Genomic DNA, 22,516 nt, shown 5'->3' with positions numbered 1-22,516 from the left:
CTGTGAACCAGATAAGGGTGTTGCTATCGGTGCAGGCCCTAATATCGCCCACTAACCGGTCCATCTCCTGCAGGCTCTCCTCATAGGGTCCATGTTCAGGGCTCACATGGGCAGGTGACAGCGGCACATGCATATGTGCCAGAGCCACATAAAGGAGGAATGGCTGCCCTCGATACCTGCGGAACAGACATAAACACGTCGCACGGAGCGTTCACACAACACAGGCATCCATACTGCGATAGATGGCCACAGAACATTGTACATGATATTTCCCACTGTGATCAGATTGATTGCCCCTCGTTAGTACCCTATATTACCCACTGGCATCACTCTACAGATGCCAGCGCCCTGGCCACAGGGTCAGTGCAGCGCTCAGCTGATTATCCAGCCAGACGTCTTGGCACTGATAAATGTGCTCAGCTACCAAGGGTCTGATGAGGCAGAGCAAATAGGTGGACCGAAGTACACAAAGGGCTGGCATGCCAATCTATACCCAGACAGGATCTGTCTCATGTACCACCCCTCACACGATTCTGTAGTACAGAACAGATGTGGGTGCAGCACGGAGGAGATAGACCGGGCATGCCTTGTACTTTGGACGATGAGATGGCAGGACCTAATATCCACAACAAACATCACCTGACTACAAACTGCTCATGAGCACCGAAGAGTCATGTGAAATCCCAGATCTTGTCCTGTTAACACGCAGCACCGTGCAGCCGAGGGACCCCCTGCCACTACATACAGCACTCCAGTAACTGGCATTGTGCACGGATGGGTGAAGAGTCATCCAGGCCTATAAGCCGCTTACATGGAGAATGCAGAGAGTAAAGACCCTTGTATGCAGAATGATTAGTGTTAATATAAATTCAATCACTAAAAAGAACTAACCGTAAAATATAAGCTTTATTCTAATATCGTTATAAATGATTGGGGCGTGTGCATATATGAGCAGTGCGCTATAGACATAAGTACTACTGGTTATTATCACCTCTGATACAACAGTTTCTGTTCCCACTCCAAACACAGGACTACTATCACAACTGTGTTGATAAAATTACATCGAATACAATATAATACCCCGTGCCTTACGGATCCAGATCTTGCCACCACAAAAATTAAGAACAGGCTCCTTTATGGAAAAATGGGCACAAGAAGCCTCTGAGAGTTCCCTGAGATTAATGAAGTTGTTATTGGAGGAGGAGAAGATGAAAAGAATACTAAAACTCTGGCAGATGTGATCAAAGATATACAGAAATTCTCAAATAAGAAGGAGACCACCTAAAAATTTACAATAGAGAAATACACCGGATACTTAAAGGAGCGTATGTATTATCAGTTTACGAGGGATACGCGTGACTTTGCTGAGAACAGAGCGTACGATGCAAAATCACTTACAGAATCGGACCTAAGTTCATCAGAGGGTGAATACTCAGGGAAGGACGGTTCAAGGATTATGGCTGTACGGTAATGAGATGTACCTAGTGATTTACAAATATAGGTCGACATTTAATAAATTGTTGATCCTATGAGAAGTACCCTATACACTATTCCTTATCTCCTCCCATCATTGTTTTCCAGCTATTGATAGTAGGAATACATTTTTTCACACCTAAGGCCCATTTAGACACAACGATTATTACTCAAAATTCGCTCAAAAGCCATCTTTTGAGTGATATTGTGTGTACCTGCACTTACGTTGTGCAGTTTTCATTATCCCGTTGCTCATCATTGTCTTTCAGCGTGCTGAAAGACAACAATGAGCCTTATCAGGGACTCACAGCGGGATACAGCTGATACTATTGTGTCAGCTGTATCCCGATCCCTGATGACAGGCTGGGTATGAAGAACACAGCGGTGCAGCTTTGTTCTCCATACCCCACACGGAGCACTTGGCTGTATAACAGCCGCGCACACCGTGCAGAAAACATCTAGATGCAGAAGACAAGCAAGGGACACCCCGCTTCTCTTCTGCATGCTCCGCTCTGAGCGCTCAGCTGTATAACAACCGGGCGCTCGGAGCAGGGGAACATCTGGATGCAGAAGACAAGCGGGAACACCCCACTTGTCTTCTGCATCCTCCACTCCGAGCGCTCGACAGTATAACAGCCGGGCGCTCCGTGCAGAAAACATCTGGATGCAGAAGACAAGCGGGGCCACCCCACATCCTCCGCTCTGAGCGCTCGGCTGTACAACAGCCAGGCGCTCAGAGCGGAGAACAACTGGATGCAGAAGACAAGTGGGCACACCCCGCTTGTCTTCTGCATCTTGCGCTGTAAATGACACAACAATTATTGCTCAAAAGTCGCTTGAGCAACATCTATTGAGCGATAATCGTTGTGTCTAAATGGGCCTTTATAGAGAATCCCTGGTCGGCCATAGATTGGAAATGATCACACAGAGAGACTTGTGTTCCATATAATGCTATTAACACAGTTGTATTAATAGTCCTGTGTTTGCAGTGGGAACGGGGTTATACTACTCCTGTTACTGTGTCATTTGTGCTTCCTCTTCTGTTGGGGTGGATAATTGACAACCACACAACCTGATTGAGTGGCACAATATACTGATGTCTCTTGTGTTGTATCAGAGTTGATAATAAACAGTAGTACTGATTTCTATAGCACACTGCTCATATACGCACACGCCCCAATCATTTATAACGATACAGTATAATAAAGGTTAGATTTGAAGTGTAGTTCTGTTCAGTAATTGAATTCTACATGGACTGTTCTGCCCGTGACTAATCGTTAAAAAATAGTTAAAAAGAACTAAATTAACCCTAATAATCATTCAGTGTAAACGCAGCCGACGATCGAACGATGAACAAAAGTGTGTTTGCTCATCGTTCATTTCATGTAGCATAAAAGTCATCGTTGGCTCATTTACTAATCGTTCAGTCGTTCTCTTATACAGTGAATGTGAACCACTGAGTGATTAGGCAAGTGAATGAGCCAACGATTTATCTGCCTGTATAAACAGACTGCCCGAGCGAAGAAGCAAACTCTAACATAGTTCGCTCCTGGGAACGATAAATGGTTGTGCGTAAGAGCACTCTTAAGGCTGGATTACACGGGCCGATGATCGCGCAAATATCGCTCAAACGACAGTTGTAGTGACAGCTTTGAGCGATCATTTTGCATAAAGTATTAAGTAGCTACTCAGCTACTTAAATACTACTTAGGTGTGTAAATGAAGCCTTCCCTGTCTGTGCTCAGATCCTTTGTTCTCCACGGGAAACAATGCTTTCAGCACTCCCTGTGGAGAATTGCTGATAAGAGTGAAGGATGATTTTTAGGTTAGCTTGAATTTAAGGATCAGCTAGCAGTGCCCGAAAAGCAGCCAATGGGCGCACATTTACACGTACCGATTATCACTAAAACGATCGCCAATTAGCGATTATTTAGCGATCATCGGCTGGTGTAAATGAGCATTTAGGCCACCTGCAAAGGAACGAGTCAGATTCTACATGCAGGAGCCCGGGTCTGACCCCAGCTGGCGACCTTGTGTACCTTCGCTTTCTGTATTGTGGATGTATTATGCGGACACTCGACGTCAGTCATGCACAGTAGTTTTTTTTTTATATTTGTTTCTCCCGTGCTGTCGCTGGATGGTGACGCGGATACCTGCAGCCAATCTGCAATTTCAACTGCGGATGGGCTGCGGGTTCGGACGGCTTCCGTTGACTTTAATGGAAGTCGTCCGTGCAGAGTCCACACAAGAATAGAACATGAAACATGCTTTTTTAATGGGTGTGGAATACTGCGGATCGTCCGCGCGGGAGAATATTGCAGATTCAACAATTGAAATCCAGTCGTATGTAGTCTGCAGTCCACAGTTAACTGTGCCGGTCTAACCCAATTACTGCCCATGTGAATCATAGGAAATGACCATTACAATGACAGGCACACAGGCCACCATTTCTAACCTTGCATTCTTAATGAAAGACACTGCCTGGTGTGAATATCCTGCAGCTAAACTGGTTAGGTTGACCGGCTGCTCCAGGATGGCAAAGTTCTCCATCAAGGGTAGTGCCAGGTTTGCATTGCATCCTCCAGCCGGCCTAGAGACAGAAGTACACAGAATAATAAAATGCTGATATCAGACACCAAAACACACATAATGGTGACAGAGCTGGTAGGAGAAAACTCATGTTGCAGGCGTGTCTGAATGAAGATACCATTACCTATGGGGAGTGGCGAGATGCTGGGGGCATGGTGCACATGGAGGAAGGTTGTATCCGGGGCAATCAGTACAGCCCATGTCATTGCTATATGGAATGCCGTAGAAGTAATCGAAACCTGAAAAGTAAGAGACAGAAGAATAAAATAGCCCATCTTCTCTTGTGGAGGGAAGCAAAGCCTGCCACACTCACCACGCCAATTGGGATGAAAACTTCCATGGTGACCCAAGTGCCATTTTCCTGCAAAAAAAGTGATCAGTCAGAGCAGGCAAAGCATGGAAGCAGAAAGAAGGGGATTCTTGGCGTAGTCTTAACTATGTAACAGAGTAGCAATACACCCACCACCTCTTATAATGAGGAAGAGGAGTACCTATAAGGCCAGTCATGTAACCGCATTGTTTTAAAGCCTCAGCCAACGTTGTCTCATTGATGGGAAGACCCCCCACTGATGTGGCTGCAAAGTTGTGCAAGACCCCGTTACGGATTCCAAGTCTTCCAGTGAGCAGCGATGCTCGCGATGGGGAACAAGTTGAAGCCGCGGAATGAAAATCAACAAGTCTACAAGACACAATAAGGTGGCCTGCGGATGAGAGGAAGCGGACAAGGATCACCTACAGATCTTCGCCCACTAACAAGCATGAAATAGACATGTATAGAGAACCTGAATTGGTCGCCCCCCAGTACGGGAACAGAGAGGGTCCTCGTTGTCAGGTGGGAAACAGGCAGTTGGATGTCAGCATACCATCAGTGAGTCTTTAGATAGAACATCCAGCGAGCCTTTTCAAGCAACATACAAGGACGAAAAGCAACTATGTGCAGCTTCCGAGGAGCAGGCCCTCAGCCTAGGAGACAGCCGGGTAGAGATGTTTACCTTGTCACGGGGCTCTACCGGCAACTTCCTGTAGGGAAGCTAAGGAATGCTACCTCGAGACTAGCCAGGGGTACTTGCATATAGTAACTGGGGGTTACCATAAGTCCAGTTGTCATTCGTGACGCCAACGTTCCATCTTCTGCCGTGAAGCTTTAAGTTGAAATAAAATAGTCCACGCACACAGAGTGTCTTTTCTGGATGAACCGGGAACGAGCGGTTCTGCCCATTTACTCAAACATGAATAAATGATAATATTCCAACAAGTCTTACAGTGATAATGCAGGGAGGATTCACGGGGTATTCGTATCTCTACAGTCCCAGTTATCTGTAGGCATTAATTCTCCTGGTAACTCCCTCTCTCCTGCCACTCACTCCCTGTCTCTCTCGCTCTCCAGCAGCTCCTCTACTCTCTCCTCTCCCTGTAGATGACCGAGTGGTAGGCAATCGCTTGCCTTCCTCCACACACAGACCGACCTGACAGACTCTCTCCTCTGTCTCTCCCTAGTATGTGTGTCTCAGAGCCCCCCTCTCTAAGAGCTCATGCCCACAGAATCCCACGGGGATAAACAAAAAAGTCTTCGCTGGCGATCGTGGAAAAACGTACTTTTTACCGCATTTTTGTGCAGTCTCCTTTAATACTATATTAATGGAGACCTCCCTGCGTGGAAAAACACGGTAAAATAGAACATGTCGCGATTTTTTTCCCGCGGCTTAAATCCGTGGCAGAATCCCGCATGTGAGGACTGGGCTATTAGGTTCCATAGAACCTAATAGCTGCGTTATTCCGCCTCAGATTTATGCCACAGGGAGCGCACTGTAAATCTGTCTATGGGCATTAGCTCTAACTTCTGCAAACACATATATCACACAATACAATTTGCACACAATTGCCACACACAAAATGATACATTTTCCAGACATACCCAGACATTAACCCATTCATGCCTGCAACCTGAAATACACATAACTCTGATGCACTCTACAAACAATACAAAGACAAGAGACATACAGAAAACATTCTCATAGGTGCTAGAGGGGACCCCACTACTCTGGACCACTACATCTGTACAACAAAAAGGAGGAATATACAGAATGATAACATCAATAAATGACCTCAATTGATGACATCCCTGTGTTTCCATGTCGTAATGGTATGCGGACGTCCAACTGTGTTTTATCCCTTGTGATAGGATGGTTGGGGACTGATCTACCCAGGACAGACTACTGCATCCAAACCAATTGTTTTGGTGCTAGCAGTGCATCATCATTCAGAAAAACAGCTATTAGACTCAAGAATTCATGGAGGAGGCGGCCAAGGTGTTGAGGCCAGCTGTACTCCTGTCCTCGATACACCCCTCTACTCCTGACCCCGCACCTTCACAACAATCCCATTACTGCAGAACAACTCTAAACATACTTTTTCAAATTTACCTTATCCCCTCGGAGGCCAGTTTGTCCAAGTTAGGAGTATGTGATTGCTCTGCGGCCCTATTTGCCCCAAGATCCCCCCATCCTATGTCATCTGCTAGAATAATTACAAAGTTGGGTTTTCTATAGTGGCTCTGTTGATGGCAAGAACTGCATTCTGGAAACCAGGCAAAACCAACACAAACTGAAGCCAGGACCAAACGGAGGAGCGAGAACATCCGAGCCATGGTGGGCCGACTCCAGTAGTGATGCTCCGGGGAATACGATCATGAAGAGTGACGTCATTGAGTCTTCATCCACATTGCTTCAATGTCTGGAAAACAAAGTAACACTCAGTAGCTGCATAGATGTAAATGTGCAGAATAACAAAGAGAACCAGCAGGTAGCCACACAGGCAGCCTGAGATTTAGGCTACTGGGTGACATCTATAAAGAGAAGCCACACTCAGGGTATTTTTACACGGACCAACTACGACCCTTGGCCCATGTAGGAACGTGACCCAACAGGGCAAGTGAGTGAGAGTCGCTCACTTGTCAGAGTCGCTTGATTTTCAGCCAATGAATGACTGCCTGTTTACTCAGAATGGAGGCGGGCGGCCGGGGCTGGAAATGATCTCTGGCATGCTTCGCCTCTATTAGGTAAACGACTATCACTTCTGTGTGAAAGAACTGAAGAGCCCAAAAGTTGTCCCGTGTAAAAGTACTGTAAGACGGTCACAACATGCATACGATGGGGTAGGTATTACACAGATCAAACAAGTATCATCACTGCCGGATGAATGGCTCTGCAACCAGACAGATTCTGTAATGCAATTCCACACCAGTTTTAAGATCTCTGCTTGCTGCTGGTGAATGGGAACATTCATTGTTTACATCCAGAGGCCTAAAAACCACCCTGACTCTAGTAAAAAACTTTCTGCCATTCTTACAGCAATTGGCAGAAATCCGAGTGGAAATATGATGGATTCTACATGCAGAATGCAGGGCTAAATCCATGTGCGGATCCATGGCAGAAAGCTGCAGATGGCTATTAGTAGCAGAATTTGCGCTGAAAATTTGGCTGCGAATTCCGCCATGTGAGCATACCCTTACTGAGCTATGTGGGTAAGGGCTAATGTCTGTGTATTACGCATGTGTGACACGTGGTGAAAGTCCATAAACTGTTATTCTTCCTTGCACACCAGCATGTAGATACTGTGTGTCGATACGTGTGTGAAAAAAACACGCAGTGTGGCAGTACAGCCCTCATTGAACACTATTGATGTGTGTGAATACGCAGAGTTTACGCAACCCATTGTGTAAGCCTTGCCTGTGAAACGCTTGTTGCCTAGCAAAATGCTAATTAATCACTGTATATGCTCATTTCCCAGCCTGCGTTTTTTTTTCATGTGCCCATGGAAACGCTGTTACATACGCAGCCATACCTGCGCAAAAAATGCATATGCGCTCACAGACAGGAAAATTTGCAAGGAATACGCAGGCTTTAATACGCAGTGTTTTCCGCATACGCCCGTGGACATGAGCCTTAAGAAGCAGCCGCACCTGTAACATAATACATACACTTAATAGACATTATCAAACATCATGCATCACACTTAGAGGAACCTAAAGTACAATAAACTCACTTATATCTTTTATTCTCACCCACTCCTGTGATCCAGCGGTGTCCCCCTAAATTGTCGGCGTATGGCACGAAAATCAAACTCTTTTCAGAGTCCCGTGTGCGCGCTCTCCCATGGACTAGTATAGTCAGGGTTTCGTGCCATGCATCCACCGACTACAAAGGGTGACACCGCTGGATCACTAGAGCGTATACAAAAATATACAAGTTATTTCTGGTGCTGTGGGGACGGACAGGGAACACCTTCAGATCCTGAGTACCGCATACACATCACTCTACTAGAACCTGTCCAGCAATGGGCAGCAGCTAGGAGGTCTCCGAGAGCGCAACATGATGCCACGTCCTAGAGACATTGCCGAGGGTGCTTTTACATGCCTCAAGCTTAGGTACAAGATGTGATACAGAAGGGCATGGAGGCTCTAGTACCCTATTGTACCGCCTCTAGCTTGGATACAAGATGTGATATGGGCGGGCATGGAGGCTCTAGTAACCTGTTGTACCGCCTCTAGCTTGGATACAAGATGTGATACGTGTGGGCATGGAGCCTCTAGTACCCTGTTGTACCGCCTCAAGCTTGGATACAAGATGTGATACAGGAGGGCATGGAGGCTCTAGGATCCTGTTGTACCGCCTCAAGCTTGGATACAAGATGTGATACAGGAGGGCATGAAGGCTCTAGTACCCTGTTGTACCGCCTCAAGCTTGGATACAAGATGTGATACAGGAGGGCATGAAGGCTCTAGTACCCTGTTGTACCGCCTCAAGCTTAGATACAAGATGTGATACAGGAGGGCATGGAGGCTCTTGTACCCTGTTGTACCGCCTCAAGCTTGGATACAAGATGTGATACAGGAGGGCATGGAGGCTCTAGGATCCTGTTGTAGCATCCATAGCTTAGATTCAAGATGTGATACAGGCAGGCATGGAGGCTCTAGGATCCTGTTGTACCACCTCTAGCTTAGATTCAAGATGTGATACAGGCGGGCATGGAGGCTCTAGGATCCTGTTGTACCACCTCTAGCTTAGATTCAAGATGTGATACAGGCGGGCATGGAGGCTCTAGGATCCTGTTGTACCGCCTCAAGCTTGGATACAAGATGTGATACAGGAGGGCATGAAGGCTCTAGTACCCTGTTGTACCGCCTCAAGCTTAGATACAAGATGTGATACAGGAGGGCATGGAGGCTCTTGTACCCTGTTGTACCGCCTCTAGCTTGGATATATGATGTGATACAGGAGGGCATGGAGGCTCTTGTACCCTGTTGTACCACACATAGCTTAGATACAAGATGTGATATAGACGGCATAGAGGCTCTAGTACCCTGTTGTACCGCCTCAAGCTTGGATACAAGATGTGATACAGGAGGGCATGGAGGCTCTAGTACCCTGTTGTACCACCCATAGCTTAGATACAAGATGTGATACAGGCGGGCATGGAGGCTCTAGGATCCTGTTGTACCACCTCAAGCTTGGATACAAGATGTGATACAGGTGGGCATGGAGGCTTTAGTACCCTGTTGTACTGCCTCAAGCTTGGATACAAGATGTGATACAGGCAGGCATGGAGGCTCTAGTATCCTGTTGTACTGCCTCAAGCTTGGATACAAGATGTGATACAGGCAGGCATGGAGGCTCTAGTATCCTGTTGTACCGCCTCTAGCTTGGGTACAAGATGTGACACAGGCAGGCATGGAGGCTCTAGTACCTTGTTGTAGCACCTCTACCTTGGATACAAGATGTGATACAGGTGGGCATGGAGGCTCTGGTACCCTGTTGTACCGCCTCTAACTTGGATACAAGATGTGATATGGGCAGGCATGGAGGCTCTAGTACCCTGTTGTACCGCCTCTAACTTGGATACAAGATGTGATATGGGCAGGCATGAAGGCTCTAGTACCATGTTGTACCACCTCTAGCTTGGATACAAGATGTGATACAGGCGGGCATGGAGGCTCTAGTACTCTGTTGTTCGCCTCTAGCTTGGATACAGGATGTGATACAGGCAGGCATGGAGGCTCTAGTGCCTGTTGTACCGCCTATGTCCTGGATAGTGTAAGCTTCTATGGTCAGCGGGGTCCTCACTCTCCTGTAGAGTGTAAGCTTCTATGGTCAGTGGGGCCCTCTCTCTCCTGTAGAGTGTAAGCTCCTATGGTCAGTGGGGTCGTCTCACTTTCCTGTAGAGTGTAAGCTTCTATGGTCACTGGGGCCCTCTCTCTCCTGTAGAGTGTAAGCTTCTATGGTCAGTGGAGCCCTCACTCTCCTGTAGAGTGTAAGCTTCTATGGTCAGTGGGGCCCTCTCTCTCCTGTAGAGTGTAAGCTTCTATGGTCAGTGGAGCCCTCACTCTCCTGTAGAGTGTAAGCTTCTATGGTCAGTGGGGCCCTCACTCTCCTGTAGAGTGTAAGCTTCTATGGTCAGTGGGGCCCTCTCTCTCCTGTAGAGTGTAAGCTCCTATGGTCAGTGGGATCGTCTCACTTTCCTGTAGAGTGTAAGCTTCTATGGTCACTGGGGCCCTCTCTCTCCTGTAGAGTGTAAGCTTCTATGGTCAGTGGAGCCCTCACTCTCCTGTAGAGTGTAAGCTTCTATGGTCAGTGGGGCCCTCTCTCTCCTGTAGAGTGTAAGCTTCTATGGTCAGTGGGGTCGTCTGTCTTTCCTGTAGAGTGTAAGCTTCTATGGTCAGTTGGGTCCTCTCTCTCTCTTGTAGAGTGTAAGCTTCTATGGTGAGTGGGGCCCTCACTCTCCTGTAGAGTGTAAGCTTCTATGGTCAGTTGGGCCCTCACTCTCCTGTAGAGTGTAAGCTTGTATGGTGAGTGGGGCCCTCTCTCTCTCTTGTAGAGTGTAAGCTTCTATGGTGAGTGGGGCCCTCACTCTCCTGTAGCGTGTAAGCTTCTATGGTCAGCGGGGTCCTCACTCTCCTGTAGAGTGTAAGCTTTTATTGTCAGTGTGGTCTTCTCTCTCCTGTAGAGTGTAAGCTCCTCTGGTCAGTGGGGCCCTCTCTCTCCTGTAGAGTGTAAGCTTCTATGGTCAGTGGGGCCCTCTCTCTCCTGTAGAGTGTAAGCTTCTATGGTCAGTGGGGCCCTCTCTCTCCTGTAGAGTGTAAGCTTCTATGGTCAGTGGGGCCCTCTCTCTCCTGTAGAGTGTAAGCTTCTATGGTCAGTGGGGTCATCTCTCTTTCCTGTAGAGTGTAAGCTTCTATGGTCAGTGGGGCCCTCTCTCTCCTGTAGAGTGTAAGCTTGTATGGTCAGTGGGGCCCTCACTCTCCTGTAGAGTGTAAGCTTCTATGGTCAGTTGGGCCCTCACTCTCCTGTAGAGTGTAAGCTTGTATGGTCAGTGGGGCCCTCACTCTCCTGTAGAGTGTAAGCTTCTATGGTCAGTGGGGCCCTCACTCTCCTGTAGAGTGTAAGCTTCTATGGTCAGTGGGGCCCTCTCTCTTCTATAGAGTGTAAGCTTCTATGGTCAGTAGGGTCGTCTCTCTCCTGTAAGCACACACTACAGCACACAAGTCATGGAAAGTGATTTCTACAGAGTGCGTACAAGAAAAGGTGCCACATTGCAAGGAGAGGCTGGAGGGCGCCTGGATCTCTGTAGAGTAGCAGCCGGGCTGGTCAGTACGGGAAGGCGGTCATGAGATGAGCCGGGCGGTGCAAGAAGGTCACATACTGCGCATCAGGATGAGAGGAGAACAAACAAGCATCTCTCTAACCTTATTTCTGATGACCCGAACATAGTGAGACGTGGAAGGATAGGAGGGGGACACGTAACGCCGGGCTGGACCAGCGTGTCCTCACAGTCCCAGTGCAGAGATAACACAGCTGTCCTCCGGCACTGAGAAGGGTCATCCTGTGTCACCCCATGCCAGGAGGCCTTCTCAACACATGGAGGAGCAGTACTGAAGACGTCTCCTGGATGCGGTACAACCCAATATTACAGGGGTCTAAGCACTTCATGGACACATATAGCGGTGGCTCGTAGGGTCACCGGAAGGGACCTTTCCCAGGAGACGGAATTATACCGCAGCCAAATCTGCAGCCGCGGAATTCCACACCAAAATCTGCAGGTCTAACTGTGGATTTTGATGCAGAATTGCAGGCAGGTTTTAAGTCATTTTCAATTCTGCATCAAAATCCAAAGGTCGCCTGCAGATTTTTGTGTAGAAATTGCCGCACCTTTTGCATCCCATGTGAAAGGTGCCGAAGAGGGTGCGTGCTGCACAGCCAAATCCAGTTTGCTCCCAGTCTGTTGTATGGACCATAACCGGCATATAGAACTATATGGATGGGTTACTAAGCAGGGATGCCGGTTGACCATAAACTTATGGACAGTCCGTAAAACATGGATTTTATAAAAGTTGGGGGCGCCTGTGCAGGTCCTGTAATTAGCATTTCACAACGGTGAATGCTAATAATGTCTTCATATTGGTATTTTGTGTGTAGACGTGTATCACTTATTAGTTTTCCAGTGTGTCCGTAAAAAAGAAAAAATATATGTATCATGGCTGATCGCGACTTTTGGTTCAGAAAAAAAAACAGGTCGCCAACATTGTTACTTGTGCAAACAGATGACACTATGAAGCCAATGCTTGTGTAAAATAGGCTGCTAATGCGCAGGCAAAAAGGCAACACTACGCCATTCTCTGTGCCGGTATAAGCTGCAATTTTTAGGCAGTGTTTTACCATACGGTCCTGTGAGCCCGGCCGTAGGGGGGGCAGATACTCAGGAGAGCTGTGCAGGATCCGACTGCTCTCCTGTCTCAGCAGGTCATTGGACAGTGGAAGGGTGCGCTTGCATGCAATAATCATTTACCCGAGCGAAGGATGCCACAGTTTGATCATTTGTTCAGGCAATCAGGTTAGACGCAAAAATAAATTGTTTTTTGTTTTTTTCTTTGCAAAGGACTGAACGATTGGTGCTTAAACCGAACGGCTAGCAAATGAGCAAAGATGATTTTGAAGCCTGCATGAAATGAACGATCGTCGAATGAATCGTTCAATCAATGGCCGTATTTACACGTAGCACAGTAAAGAGAAGGGTTACACAGGTGATGGGGAAGGACAGTAAAGAGAAGGGTTACACAGGTGAGGGGGAAGGACAGTAAAGAGAAGGGTTACACAGGTGATGGGGAAGGACAGTAAAGAGAAGGGTTACACAGGTGAGGGGGAAGGACAGTAAAGAGAAGGGTTACACAGGTGAGGGGGAAGGACACTAAAGAGAAGGGTTACACAGGTGAGGGGGAAGGACACTAAAGAGAAGGGTTACAAAGGTGAGGGGGAAGGACACTAAAGAGAAGGGTTACACAGGTGAGGAAGAAGGACAATAAAGAGAAGGGTTACACAGGTGAGGGGGAAGGACACTAAAGAGAAGGGTTACACAGGTGGGGAAGAAGGACACTAAAGAGAAGGGTTACACAGGTGATGGGGAAGGACAGTAAAGAGAAGGGTTACACAGGTGATGGGGAAGGACAGTAAAGAGAAGGGTTACACAGGTGAGGGGGAAGGACACTAAAGAGAAGGGTTACACAGGTGAGGAAGAAGGACAATAAAGAGAAGGGTTACACAGGTGGGGAAGAAGGACACTAAAGAGAAGGGTTACACAGGTGAGGGGGAAGGACACTAAAGAGATGGGTTACACAGGTGATGAAGAAGGACACTAACGAAATGGGTTACAAAGGTGAGGAAGAAGGACACTAAAGAGAAGGGTTACACAGGTGAGGGGGAAGGACACTAAAGAGAAGGGTTACACAGGTGAGGAAGAAGGACACTAAAGAGATGGGTTACAAAGGTGAGGAAGAAGGACACTAAAGAGATGGGTTACAAAGGTGAGGAAGAAGGACACTAAAGAGAAGGGTTACACAGGTGAGGGTGAAGGACAGTAAAGAGAAGGGTTACACAGGTGAGGGTGAAGGACAGTAAAGAGAAGGGTTACACAGGTGAGGAAGAAGGACACTAAAGAAATGGGTTACAAAGGTGAGGAAGAAGGACACTAAAGAGAAGGGTTACACAGGTGAGGAAGAAGGACACTAAAGAAATGGGTTACAAAGGTGAGGAAGAAGGACACTAAAGAGATGGGTTACACAGGTGAGGGGGAAGGACACTAAAGAGAAGGGTTACACAGGTGAGGAAGAAGGACACTAAAGAGAAGTGTTACACAGGTAAGGGGGAAGGACAGTAAAGAGAAGGATTACACAGGTAAGGGGGAAGGACAGTAAAGAGAAGGGTTACACAGGTGAGGGGGAAGGACAGTAAAGAGAAGGGTTACACAGGTGAGGAAGAAGGACACTAAAGAGAAGGGTTACACAGGTGAGGGTGAAGGACAGTAAAGAGAAGGGTTACACAGGTGAGTGTGAAGGACAGTACAGAAAAGGGTTACAAAGGTGAGGAAGAAGGACACTAAAGAGAAGGGTTACACAGGTGAGGGGGAAGGACACTAAAGAGAAGGGTTACACAGGTGAGGAAGAAGGACACTAAAGAGAAGGGTTACACAGGTAAGGGGGAAGGACAGTAAAGAGAAGGGTTACACAGGTGAGGGGGAAGGACAGTAAAGAGAAGGGTTACACAGGTGAGGGGGAAGAACACTAAAGAGAAGGGTTACACAGGTGAGGGTGAAGGACAATAAAGAGAAGGGTTACACAGGTGAGGGTGAAGGACAGTACAGAAAAGGGTTACAAAGGTGAGGAAGAAGGACACTAAAGAGAAGGGTTACACAGGTGAGGGGGAAGGACACTAAAGAGAAGGCTTACACAGGTGAGGAAGAAGGACACTAAAGAAATGGGTTACAAAGGTGAGGAAGAAGGACACTAAAGAGAAGGGTTACACAGGTGAGGGGGAAGGACACTAAAGAGAAGGGTTACACAGGTGAGGGGGAAGGACACTAAAGAAAAGGGTTAGAAAAGTGAGGGTATACACTCTGCAGAAGGAATACCTAGATCAGGGGGCACGCCACATTGAGGGAGCTGTGGTGGAGTCTCATCTGCTTTTATACATTGGCAGTGCCCCCTCCTCATGAATAATGCAAGTTGCAGATGTAAGTGAAGAGCAGGAGGATGTCGGTATCTCTACAGCTTCCTTCTCTCTTGTAACCGGCACAAACCTGTTTTCTCTGGACTATCCCCCTCAGACAAAGTTCTACTGCAGTAGAATATGCACAATCATCAAGCACCATGTAGTTATAGGGATGTATATAGGGGTGATCTTACATACGTATTTACATCATCACAGAACTGCAATATTGTAACTGCAAAAACAAAACACAATGTAGGATTTCCTGTGATTATGAAACCTTGGATACAATATGGTTTCCCACACAACAGCATTGAAATTAAATGCAAGGTTTTGGAACTGGGAAGTTGAAACTCATTTTTTTTTCCTCATTGCGGAAGTCAACAGGGAGAAAATGTATCTATTATCTTGCCTACAATACTCATAAAAGGTCTATGCGTGAGATCCCATACAATCACACGGTGCAACAGCATGTAGTTTTTAGTTGCTCTAGGTACGTCCTCCATATATCCGCTCCATTCTAGCTTGCCTGTAATCGAGTTGCTGTTCAGAGGTTCATGATTTTTGTGTAGACTGTAGCTGGTTTAACCCATCAGTGACCGCCAATACAACTTTTCTAGGCCTAAAATGTGCCATTTCTTGGCGCCGCAGGTTTAGCCCATCCTGGGTTAGGAAGGGCAGAAAACCTTGCTGTCTGATTATTTCTGGGCTTCTGAGCTAACGGCTAGCATCAAACTCAGCCCTGTGTAACCCCTCAGATGCTGTGGTCAATCCATACTGTGGCAACTAAGTAGTTGCCAGAGTGGGCATTATTACTGAGTGGGGAAAAGTGGTATTAGAACTGAGTGGGGCTATAAAGAATGCATTAATACTGACTAGCAGAACAGTTACTGTGTAGGAGGTACTAAATGCAGCAGTTACTGCGTGGGGCTAACAGGGGGCACAGAAAGACGGATGGTATTACTGTGTGGAACAATACAGGTGGCATTATTACTGTCTGGGGCATTATAGATAGGGAGATTGTGTAGAGATGTGGAAAATGAAGGCAGGTTGCTGGAAAATTCAGGAGCCAAAGATGTCTGTATGTCACATTCTGTAGAGACAAGTGGTGACTGGGAGAAGTCATCATGGCTGTCTGGGCCAGATAGAGAAAAAAAATGGGGAAAGTGAATTACTCCAGTCACAGATGACATCACCTGTGATCAACGGAGGTAACTGTACCATAATCACTTATTCAATCTGTACAGTACCTGCCCAGGGCTGGTATCTACCACAATATGGTCACTGTGTGGGGGTGATGTTTGTCTTTGTATGGTGTTCTTTTTCAGTAAGAGTATGGTGGTATTATTTGGCCCTCATATAGAGTTATCATTGCTAATACTGATCTTTGTAATGGTCTTTATTCAGTAACAGTGTAGTGGTATTAATCCTTCACTATTTGGTGGCTATATGTGATCATGGTGTGGCGGTATTATTTTACCCTTTCTAGATTGTTGATATAGTGGGTTTTCTTCAGTAACAGTATGGAAGTAGTATGAATGGTGATAATATTTGCACCTTGTATATATATGGTAAGCAATATTATTTTGAGGCCTGGTCTGGGTGAATTTAGGTGTCTGAGGAAACATATGAGAGCTTAGCTGTTTGCTACACTATTCCTAATATTGTAAAGGTAAAGGCACACCAAGCAGCATTGCTTATTTAAGCTCAACTTTGCAGAAAACTGTCTTTGCCTGAACTTTTACATGCAGCTGGGAGGTGTACATGTTCGAGGAGTGAGGGGGGGTATGTATTCAGAATCACTATGGCGTCCAGCCTTCGCTCTTTATATATGAACTTTTGGGTTTTTTGGAAGGAGGGCCCAGGCACATTGTTTGCGTAGGTCCTTCGGTACGCTGTGTCCACCCCTGACTGAGCCACAGAATAAAGTTAAAAAGCCATTCATACCACCAGGTGAGCGCCATAAAGACGAAACACATACAACAAATTGCTGTTCTGTTATTCCAATTCCCCCAACCAAAAATAATTATACCGTGACGGATTCCGCAAAGCTTACATATGTCCAACATTGTAAAACTAAAATCACTAAAACCTCAAACAAAGCTACTATTGCTTATACTCCTAGAGCAGGGGTGTCCAACACTTTGTTTATAAGGACTCATTCGCACGGCCGTATTTGCGCTCTGTATTACGCGCATATTCTTTCCGCGTATAATACGGCCATCTTAAACACCATTGATTTGCATCGGGGTGTTCTGCACATCTGTCTTTATTACATGCTGTAACGGGGGCTTTAAAGCTATAAAACATGGTTTGTTACAGAACAGGTGAATTTCAGCTCCGCAGATGTGCAATTCCAGATGTTTGAGAGAATAGGGAAAAGTCTTCTTCATACTGTGTATTATGCTCAGATATGCATTTTTTGGTATTTTTTTAACCCAAAGCTAGAAATTAATACAAAAAAGACAAATCTAGTTTTCCCCAATACTTTTCTTCCCTTATGATCCCCCTGCATATGTGAATACAACCTGAGGCCATCCATGCGTGTTAATTCTCCGACAACATACAGACTCATTATACCCTATAAGGCTACGCAGACTGCCGTATTTTTACACAAATCAATGGTATATCTAAAAAAACTAATTGCATGTCCTATTCTTATCTATATCATGGGCGAAAAGTAGGACATGCAAATACATATCAATGTGTGGACCGTCCCTATATTGGACAGCACACAGACCGGTGTCCAGTGCCCGAGTCTCTCTGAGGCCATGGAGTCCTTGTTTGTGGGGTAGAATATCTCTAAATTGTGGCACCTCTCCTTGCACCATATGGCGGCACACAGGAAGGAGCTGCAGTGGATTTTGTGTGCCGCAATGCAGTTTCCTGGGGCATACATGTTTATCTGCATAAGGCCCTGTGAGACAGTGAAGGCAGCCTCACGGTACTGCAGACAGCCCAACCCTTCATTGTGGATTTTGTGAAGAAAAACACAACCTAAAATATGTTTAAATTAAAAAATGACCAAATATGGAATTGTCAAGGCAACTGTAAGGCTGCTTTCACATCTGTGCCCGGGATTCTGCTTTCCTGCTACATTTGGGGAGCAGGAAAGGGGAATCCCCGCGACCGTACAGTTCCGTCCCTGGATGGAATAAAGAGCGCTGGGCGCACCCCATTGACTATAACGGATTCCGCCACCTTTCCGCTCCGCTGGCCAGCTTTTGGACAGAAGAAAAAGCGCTGTATTCACAACTGGCTGAGCGATCGTACACAAAGAGTGGTCATAAATGACTGCACATCCAATTCAAAGAATGTGACAAGGCTCTGTCCTAGGCCCAGTGTTGTTCAACATTTTTATAAATGATCTGGAGGAGGGAATTGATGGGAAACGTATCAAATTTGTAGACGACAGAAAGCTAGGAGAGATAGCTAACACTAAAGAAGAGAGAGAGTATTCAAAAAGATCTAGAAATGCTTGAACAGTGGGCGACTAACAGAATCGTATTTAACAAGGAGAAAGGCAAAGTCCTACATCTGGGCAAGAAAAATGAAAAAAGCACATACAGAATGGGAGGAATTGGGCTAAGCAGCAGCACATATGAAAAAGACTTGGGTATACTAATAGATCATAGACTGAACATGAGTCAACAATGTGATGCAGCAGCCAAAAAGGCAAACACAATTCTGGGATGTATTAAGAGAAGCATTGAGTCTAGATCACGTGAGGTCATTATTCCCCTCTACTCTTCCTTAGTCAGACCTCATCTGGAATATTGCGTTCCGTTCCAGGCACCCCAATTAAAGAAAAAACACTAACAGGCGGCAGCAAGTTCAGTGAAACGTTACCAAGATGGTGAGCGGTTAGCAAGTCATGTCCTATGAGGAACGGTTAAAGGATCTGGGAATGTTTAGGCTGAGAGGAGACTTAATAGCGGTCTACAAATATCTGAAGGGCTGTCACAGTGCAGAGGGGTCAGCCCTATTCTCATCTGTACAAGGAAAGACTAGAAGCAATGAGATGAAACGGAAAGGGAGGAGACACAGATTAGATATTAGACATTGAGGGTGATTAATGAGTGGAACAGGTTACCACGGGAGGTAGGGAGTTCTCCTTCAATGGACGTGTTTAAACAAAGCCTGGACAGACATCTGTCTGGGATAATTTAGTGATCCTGCATTGAGCAGGGGGTTGGACCCGATGACCCCGGAGGTCCCTTCCAACTCTACGGTTCTATGAATATTTAGTAATTCCATTAACCTGGCACATGACAAACTAACATGAAAATGACCTGATGATCGGGTACTGGAAGGTCCTGGGGGAACTGCTGCCAATAACTATCGGTTATTTCTTCTGATGATACTGCAATCGGTGACATGGAGCTGCTCCTTGTGATGTGTTGTTCTGCTTTCTATGCCCTGATGAGCTGGACTTGTTACTTTGTATCAAAAGGTGCCACAGTGTTCTCTTTCTCATTATTGACACAGGTGCTGTGATTTGTTACACGCTGGATGCGGGAGGGATGAGGAGTGGATCTGGGTTACGAGTTTGACCTTGACTTGACCACCTATTGTGCTTGTAGCATCCCGGAGAAGGACATAAATGCAGAGACAGCATTGTAAAGAGCGATGCTAGAGACAGTAGACTCATTATGTGGTGAGATTGTACTTCATCTGAGAAATAGAGTTTCATTACAAATGTAACTTTTTTTTTATTCTTGCGCAGACTGCTCCCTATGTCTCCCCTCTCTCTCAAACACACACACTGCTCCCCAGGCCGACCTCTTTAACACAGACTACTCCCCATTCCTTCCTACTCTCACAGGCTGCTCACCGTGACCGTCTCCTCTCTCACAAACTGCACCCCATTGCTCCTGTCCCTTCTAGACTGCAGCCCCTCCTCTCTCACACAGACTGCTCTCAATGCTCCCCTTATCTCTCACACACTGCTCCCTAGGCCAACCTCTTTAACACAGACTGCTCCCCATTACCTCTACTCTCACAGGCTGCTCGCCGTGACCCTCTCCTCTCTCACAAACTGCACTGCATTGCTCCTGTCCCTTTTAGACTGCAGCCCCTCCTCTCTCACACAGACTGCTCCCAATGCTCCCCTTATGTCTCACACACTGCTCCCCAGGCCGACCTCTTTAACACAGACTGCTCCCCATTCCTTCTCCTCTCACAGGCTGCTCACTGTGACCCTCTTCCCTCGCACAAACTGCACGGCATTGCTCCTGTCCCTTATAGATTGCAGCCCCTCCTTGCTTACACAAACTGCTCCCAATGCCCCCCTTATCTCTCACACACTGCCCTCCTCTTGTTCTCAGTCCCTTTATCACCTTCCTCCACAGCATCAGCCACCAGCACTCCGCTCCACCATACTCTTCCTCATCTCCTCTATCCTACAGACAGCCCTCCCCTTAGCTCCCTCATACAGTCCAACAGTACAATGGTGAGAATGACACAATAAAACACAATTCCTTATAAAAAGCCACTAATGAGACGCACCATCGCTGTTCCTCCAGTACACTCACCATACAGAGACTACGGCACCAAAAATAAGGCCACCTTCACATTAGCGTTTTTTCGACTGATCCAGTTTTATTAAAAACACCAATGGAACAGTATCTGTGCGCTATCCGCTTACATCCGATTTTCAGCATAGTGATAGTTAATCAATGATTGTGGCTCAGTGGCTAGCACTGCTGTCTTGTAATACTGGGGGGTGTACTCCGTGAGTTCTGTGGGTAACAGGGTATGGGGTGCACTACGTGCTATGTGTAGACTGTCAGTTCTGTGGCCCAGTAGGGTATGGGGTACACTAAGTGCTCTGCGTAGAGTGTCAGCTCTATGGGACAGCAGGGTATGGGGTACACTAAGTGCTCTGTGTAGAGTGTCAGCTCTATGGGACAGCAGGGTATGGGGTACACTAAGTGCTCTGTGTAGAGTTTCAGCTTTGTGGGGTAGCAGGGTATGGGGTACACTAAGTGCTCTGTGTAGAGTTTCAGCTTTGTGGGACAGCAGGGTATGAGGTACACTAGGTGCTATGTGTAGAGTGTCAGCTCTGTGGGGTAGCAGGGTATGGGGTGCACTTGGTGCTATGTGTAGAGTGTCAGCTCTGTGGGGTAGCAGGGTATGGGGTGCACTAGGTGCTATGTGTAGAGTGTCAGCTCTGTGGGGTAGCAGGGTATGGGGTGCACTAGGTGCTTTGTGTAGAGTGCCAGCTCTGTGGGGTAGCAGGGTATGGGGTACACTAGGTGCTATGTGTAGAGTGTCAGCTCTGTGGCACAGCAGGGTATGAGGTACACTAGGTGCTATGTGTAGAGTGTCAGCTCTGTGGGGTAGCAGGGTATGGGGTGCACTTGGTGCTATGTGTAGAGTGTCAGCTCTGTGGGGTAGCAGGGTATGGGGTGCACTAGGTGCTATGTGTAGAGTGTCAGCTCTGTGGGGTAGCAGGCTATGGGGTGCACTAGGTGCTATGTGTAGAGTGTCAGCTCTGTGGGGTAGCAGGGTATGGGGTTCACTAGGTGCTATGTGTAGAGTGTCAGCTCTGTGGGGTAGCAGGATATGAGCTGCACTAGGTGCTATGTGTAGAGTGTCAGCTCTGTGGGGTAGCAGGGTATGGGGTTCACTAGGTGCTATGTGTAGAGTGTCAGCTCTGTGGGGTAGCAGGATATGAGCTGCACTAGGTGCTATGTGTAGAGTGTCAGCTCTGTGGGGTAGCAGGGTACGGGGTGCACTAGGTGCTATGTGTAGAGTGTCAGCTCTGTGGGGTAGCAGGGTATGGGGTTCACTAGGTGCTATGTGTAGAGTGTCAGCTCTGTAGGGTAGCAGGGTATGAGCTGCACTAGGTGCTCTGTGTAAAATGTCAGCTCTCTGGGACAGCAGGGTATGGGGTGCACTGGGTGCTCTGTGTAGAGTGTCAGCTCTGTGGGGTAGCAGGGTATGGGGTACACTAAGTGCTCTGTGTAGAGTGTCAGCTCTGTGGGGCAGCAGGGTATGGGGTGCACTAGGTGCTATGTGTAGAGTGTCAGCTCTGTGGGGCAGCAGGGTATGGGGTGCACTGGGTGCTCTGTGTAGAGTGTCAGCTCTGTGGGGTAGCAGGGTATGGGGTACACTAGGTGCTCTGTGTAGAGTGTCAGCTCTGTGGGGTAGCAGGGTATGGGGTACACTAAGTGCTCTGTGTAGAGTGTCAGCTCTGTGGGGCAGCAGGGTATGGGGTGCACTAGGTGCTATGTGTAGAGTGTCAGCTCTGTGGGGCAGCAGGGTATGGGGTGCACTGGGTGCTCTGTGTAGAGTGTCAGCTCTGTGGGGTAGCAGGGTATGGGGTGCACTAGGTGCTATGTGTAGAGTGTCAGCTCTGTGGGGCAGCAGGGTATGGGGTGCACTGGGTGCTATGTGTAGAGTGTCAGCTCTGTGGG

The 22,516-nt window shown here is 47.2% G+C and overlaps 1 protein-coding gene across 2 annotated transcripts in view; it reads right to left on the bottom strand.

The window, feature by feature from the left end:
* ARSG (arylsulfatase G) overlaps nt 1-22,516 on the bottom strand; it is a 71,951-nt gene that overhangs the window by 11,862 nt on the left and 37,573 nt on the right. The window contains exons 3-9 of one of the 2 annotated variants that reach the window (XM_066587835.1): nt 7,906-8,023; nt 6,486-6,795; nt 4,554-4,741; nt 4,376-4,423; nt 4,187-4,301; nt 3,929-4,063; nt 1-176 (exon numbers count right to left, since the gene is read on the bottom strand). In XM_066587835.1, coding sequence (XP_066443932.1) covers nt 1-176; nt 3,929-4,063; nt 4,187-4,301; nt 4,376-4,423; nt 4,554-4,741; nt 6,486-6,709 — 886 coding nt within the window. In that variant the 5' untranslated portion in view covers nt 6,710-6,795; nt 7,906-8,023. The remainder of the gene's footprint in view (nt 177-3,928; nt 4,064-4,186; nt 4,302-4,375; nt 4,424-4,553; nt 4,742-6,485; nt 6,796-7,905; nt 8,024-22,516) is intronic. The other variant, XM_066587836.1, reaches the window with a different exon arrangement.

Source organism: Eleutherodactylus coqui, chromosome 13, assembly GCF_035609145.1.
Source record: "Eleutherodactylus coqui strain aEleCoq1 chromosome 13, aEleCoq1.hap1, whole genome shotgun sequence".
In the NCBI taxonomy this organism is placed as follows: domain Eukaryota; kingdom Metazoa; phylum Chordata; class Amphibia; order Anura; family Eleutherodactylidae; genus Eleutherodactylus; species Eleutherodactylus coqui.
Note: the sequence above shows the minus strand (reverse complement) of the source record. Positions and strands in the feature narration are given on the sequence as shown.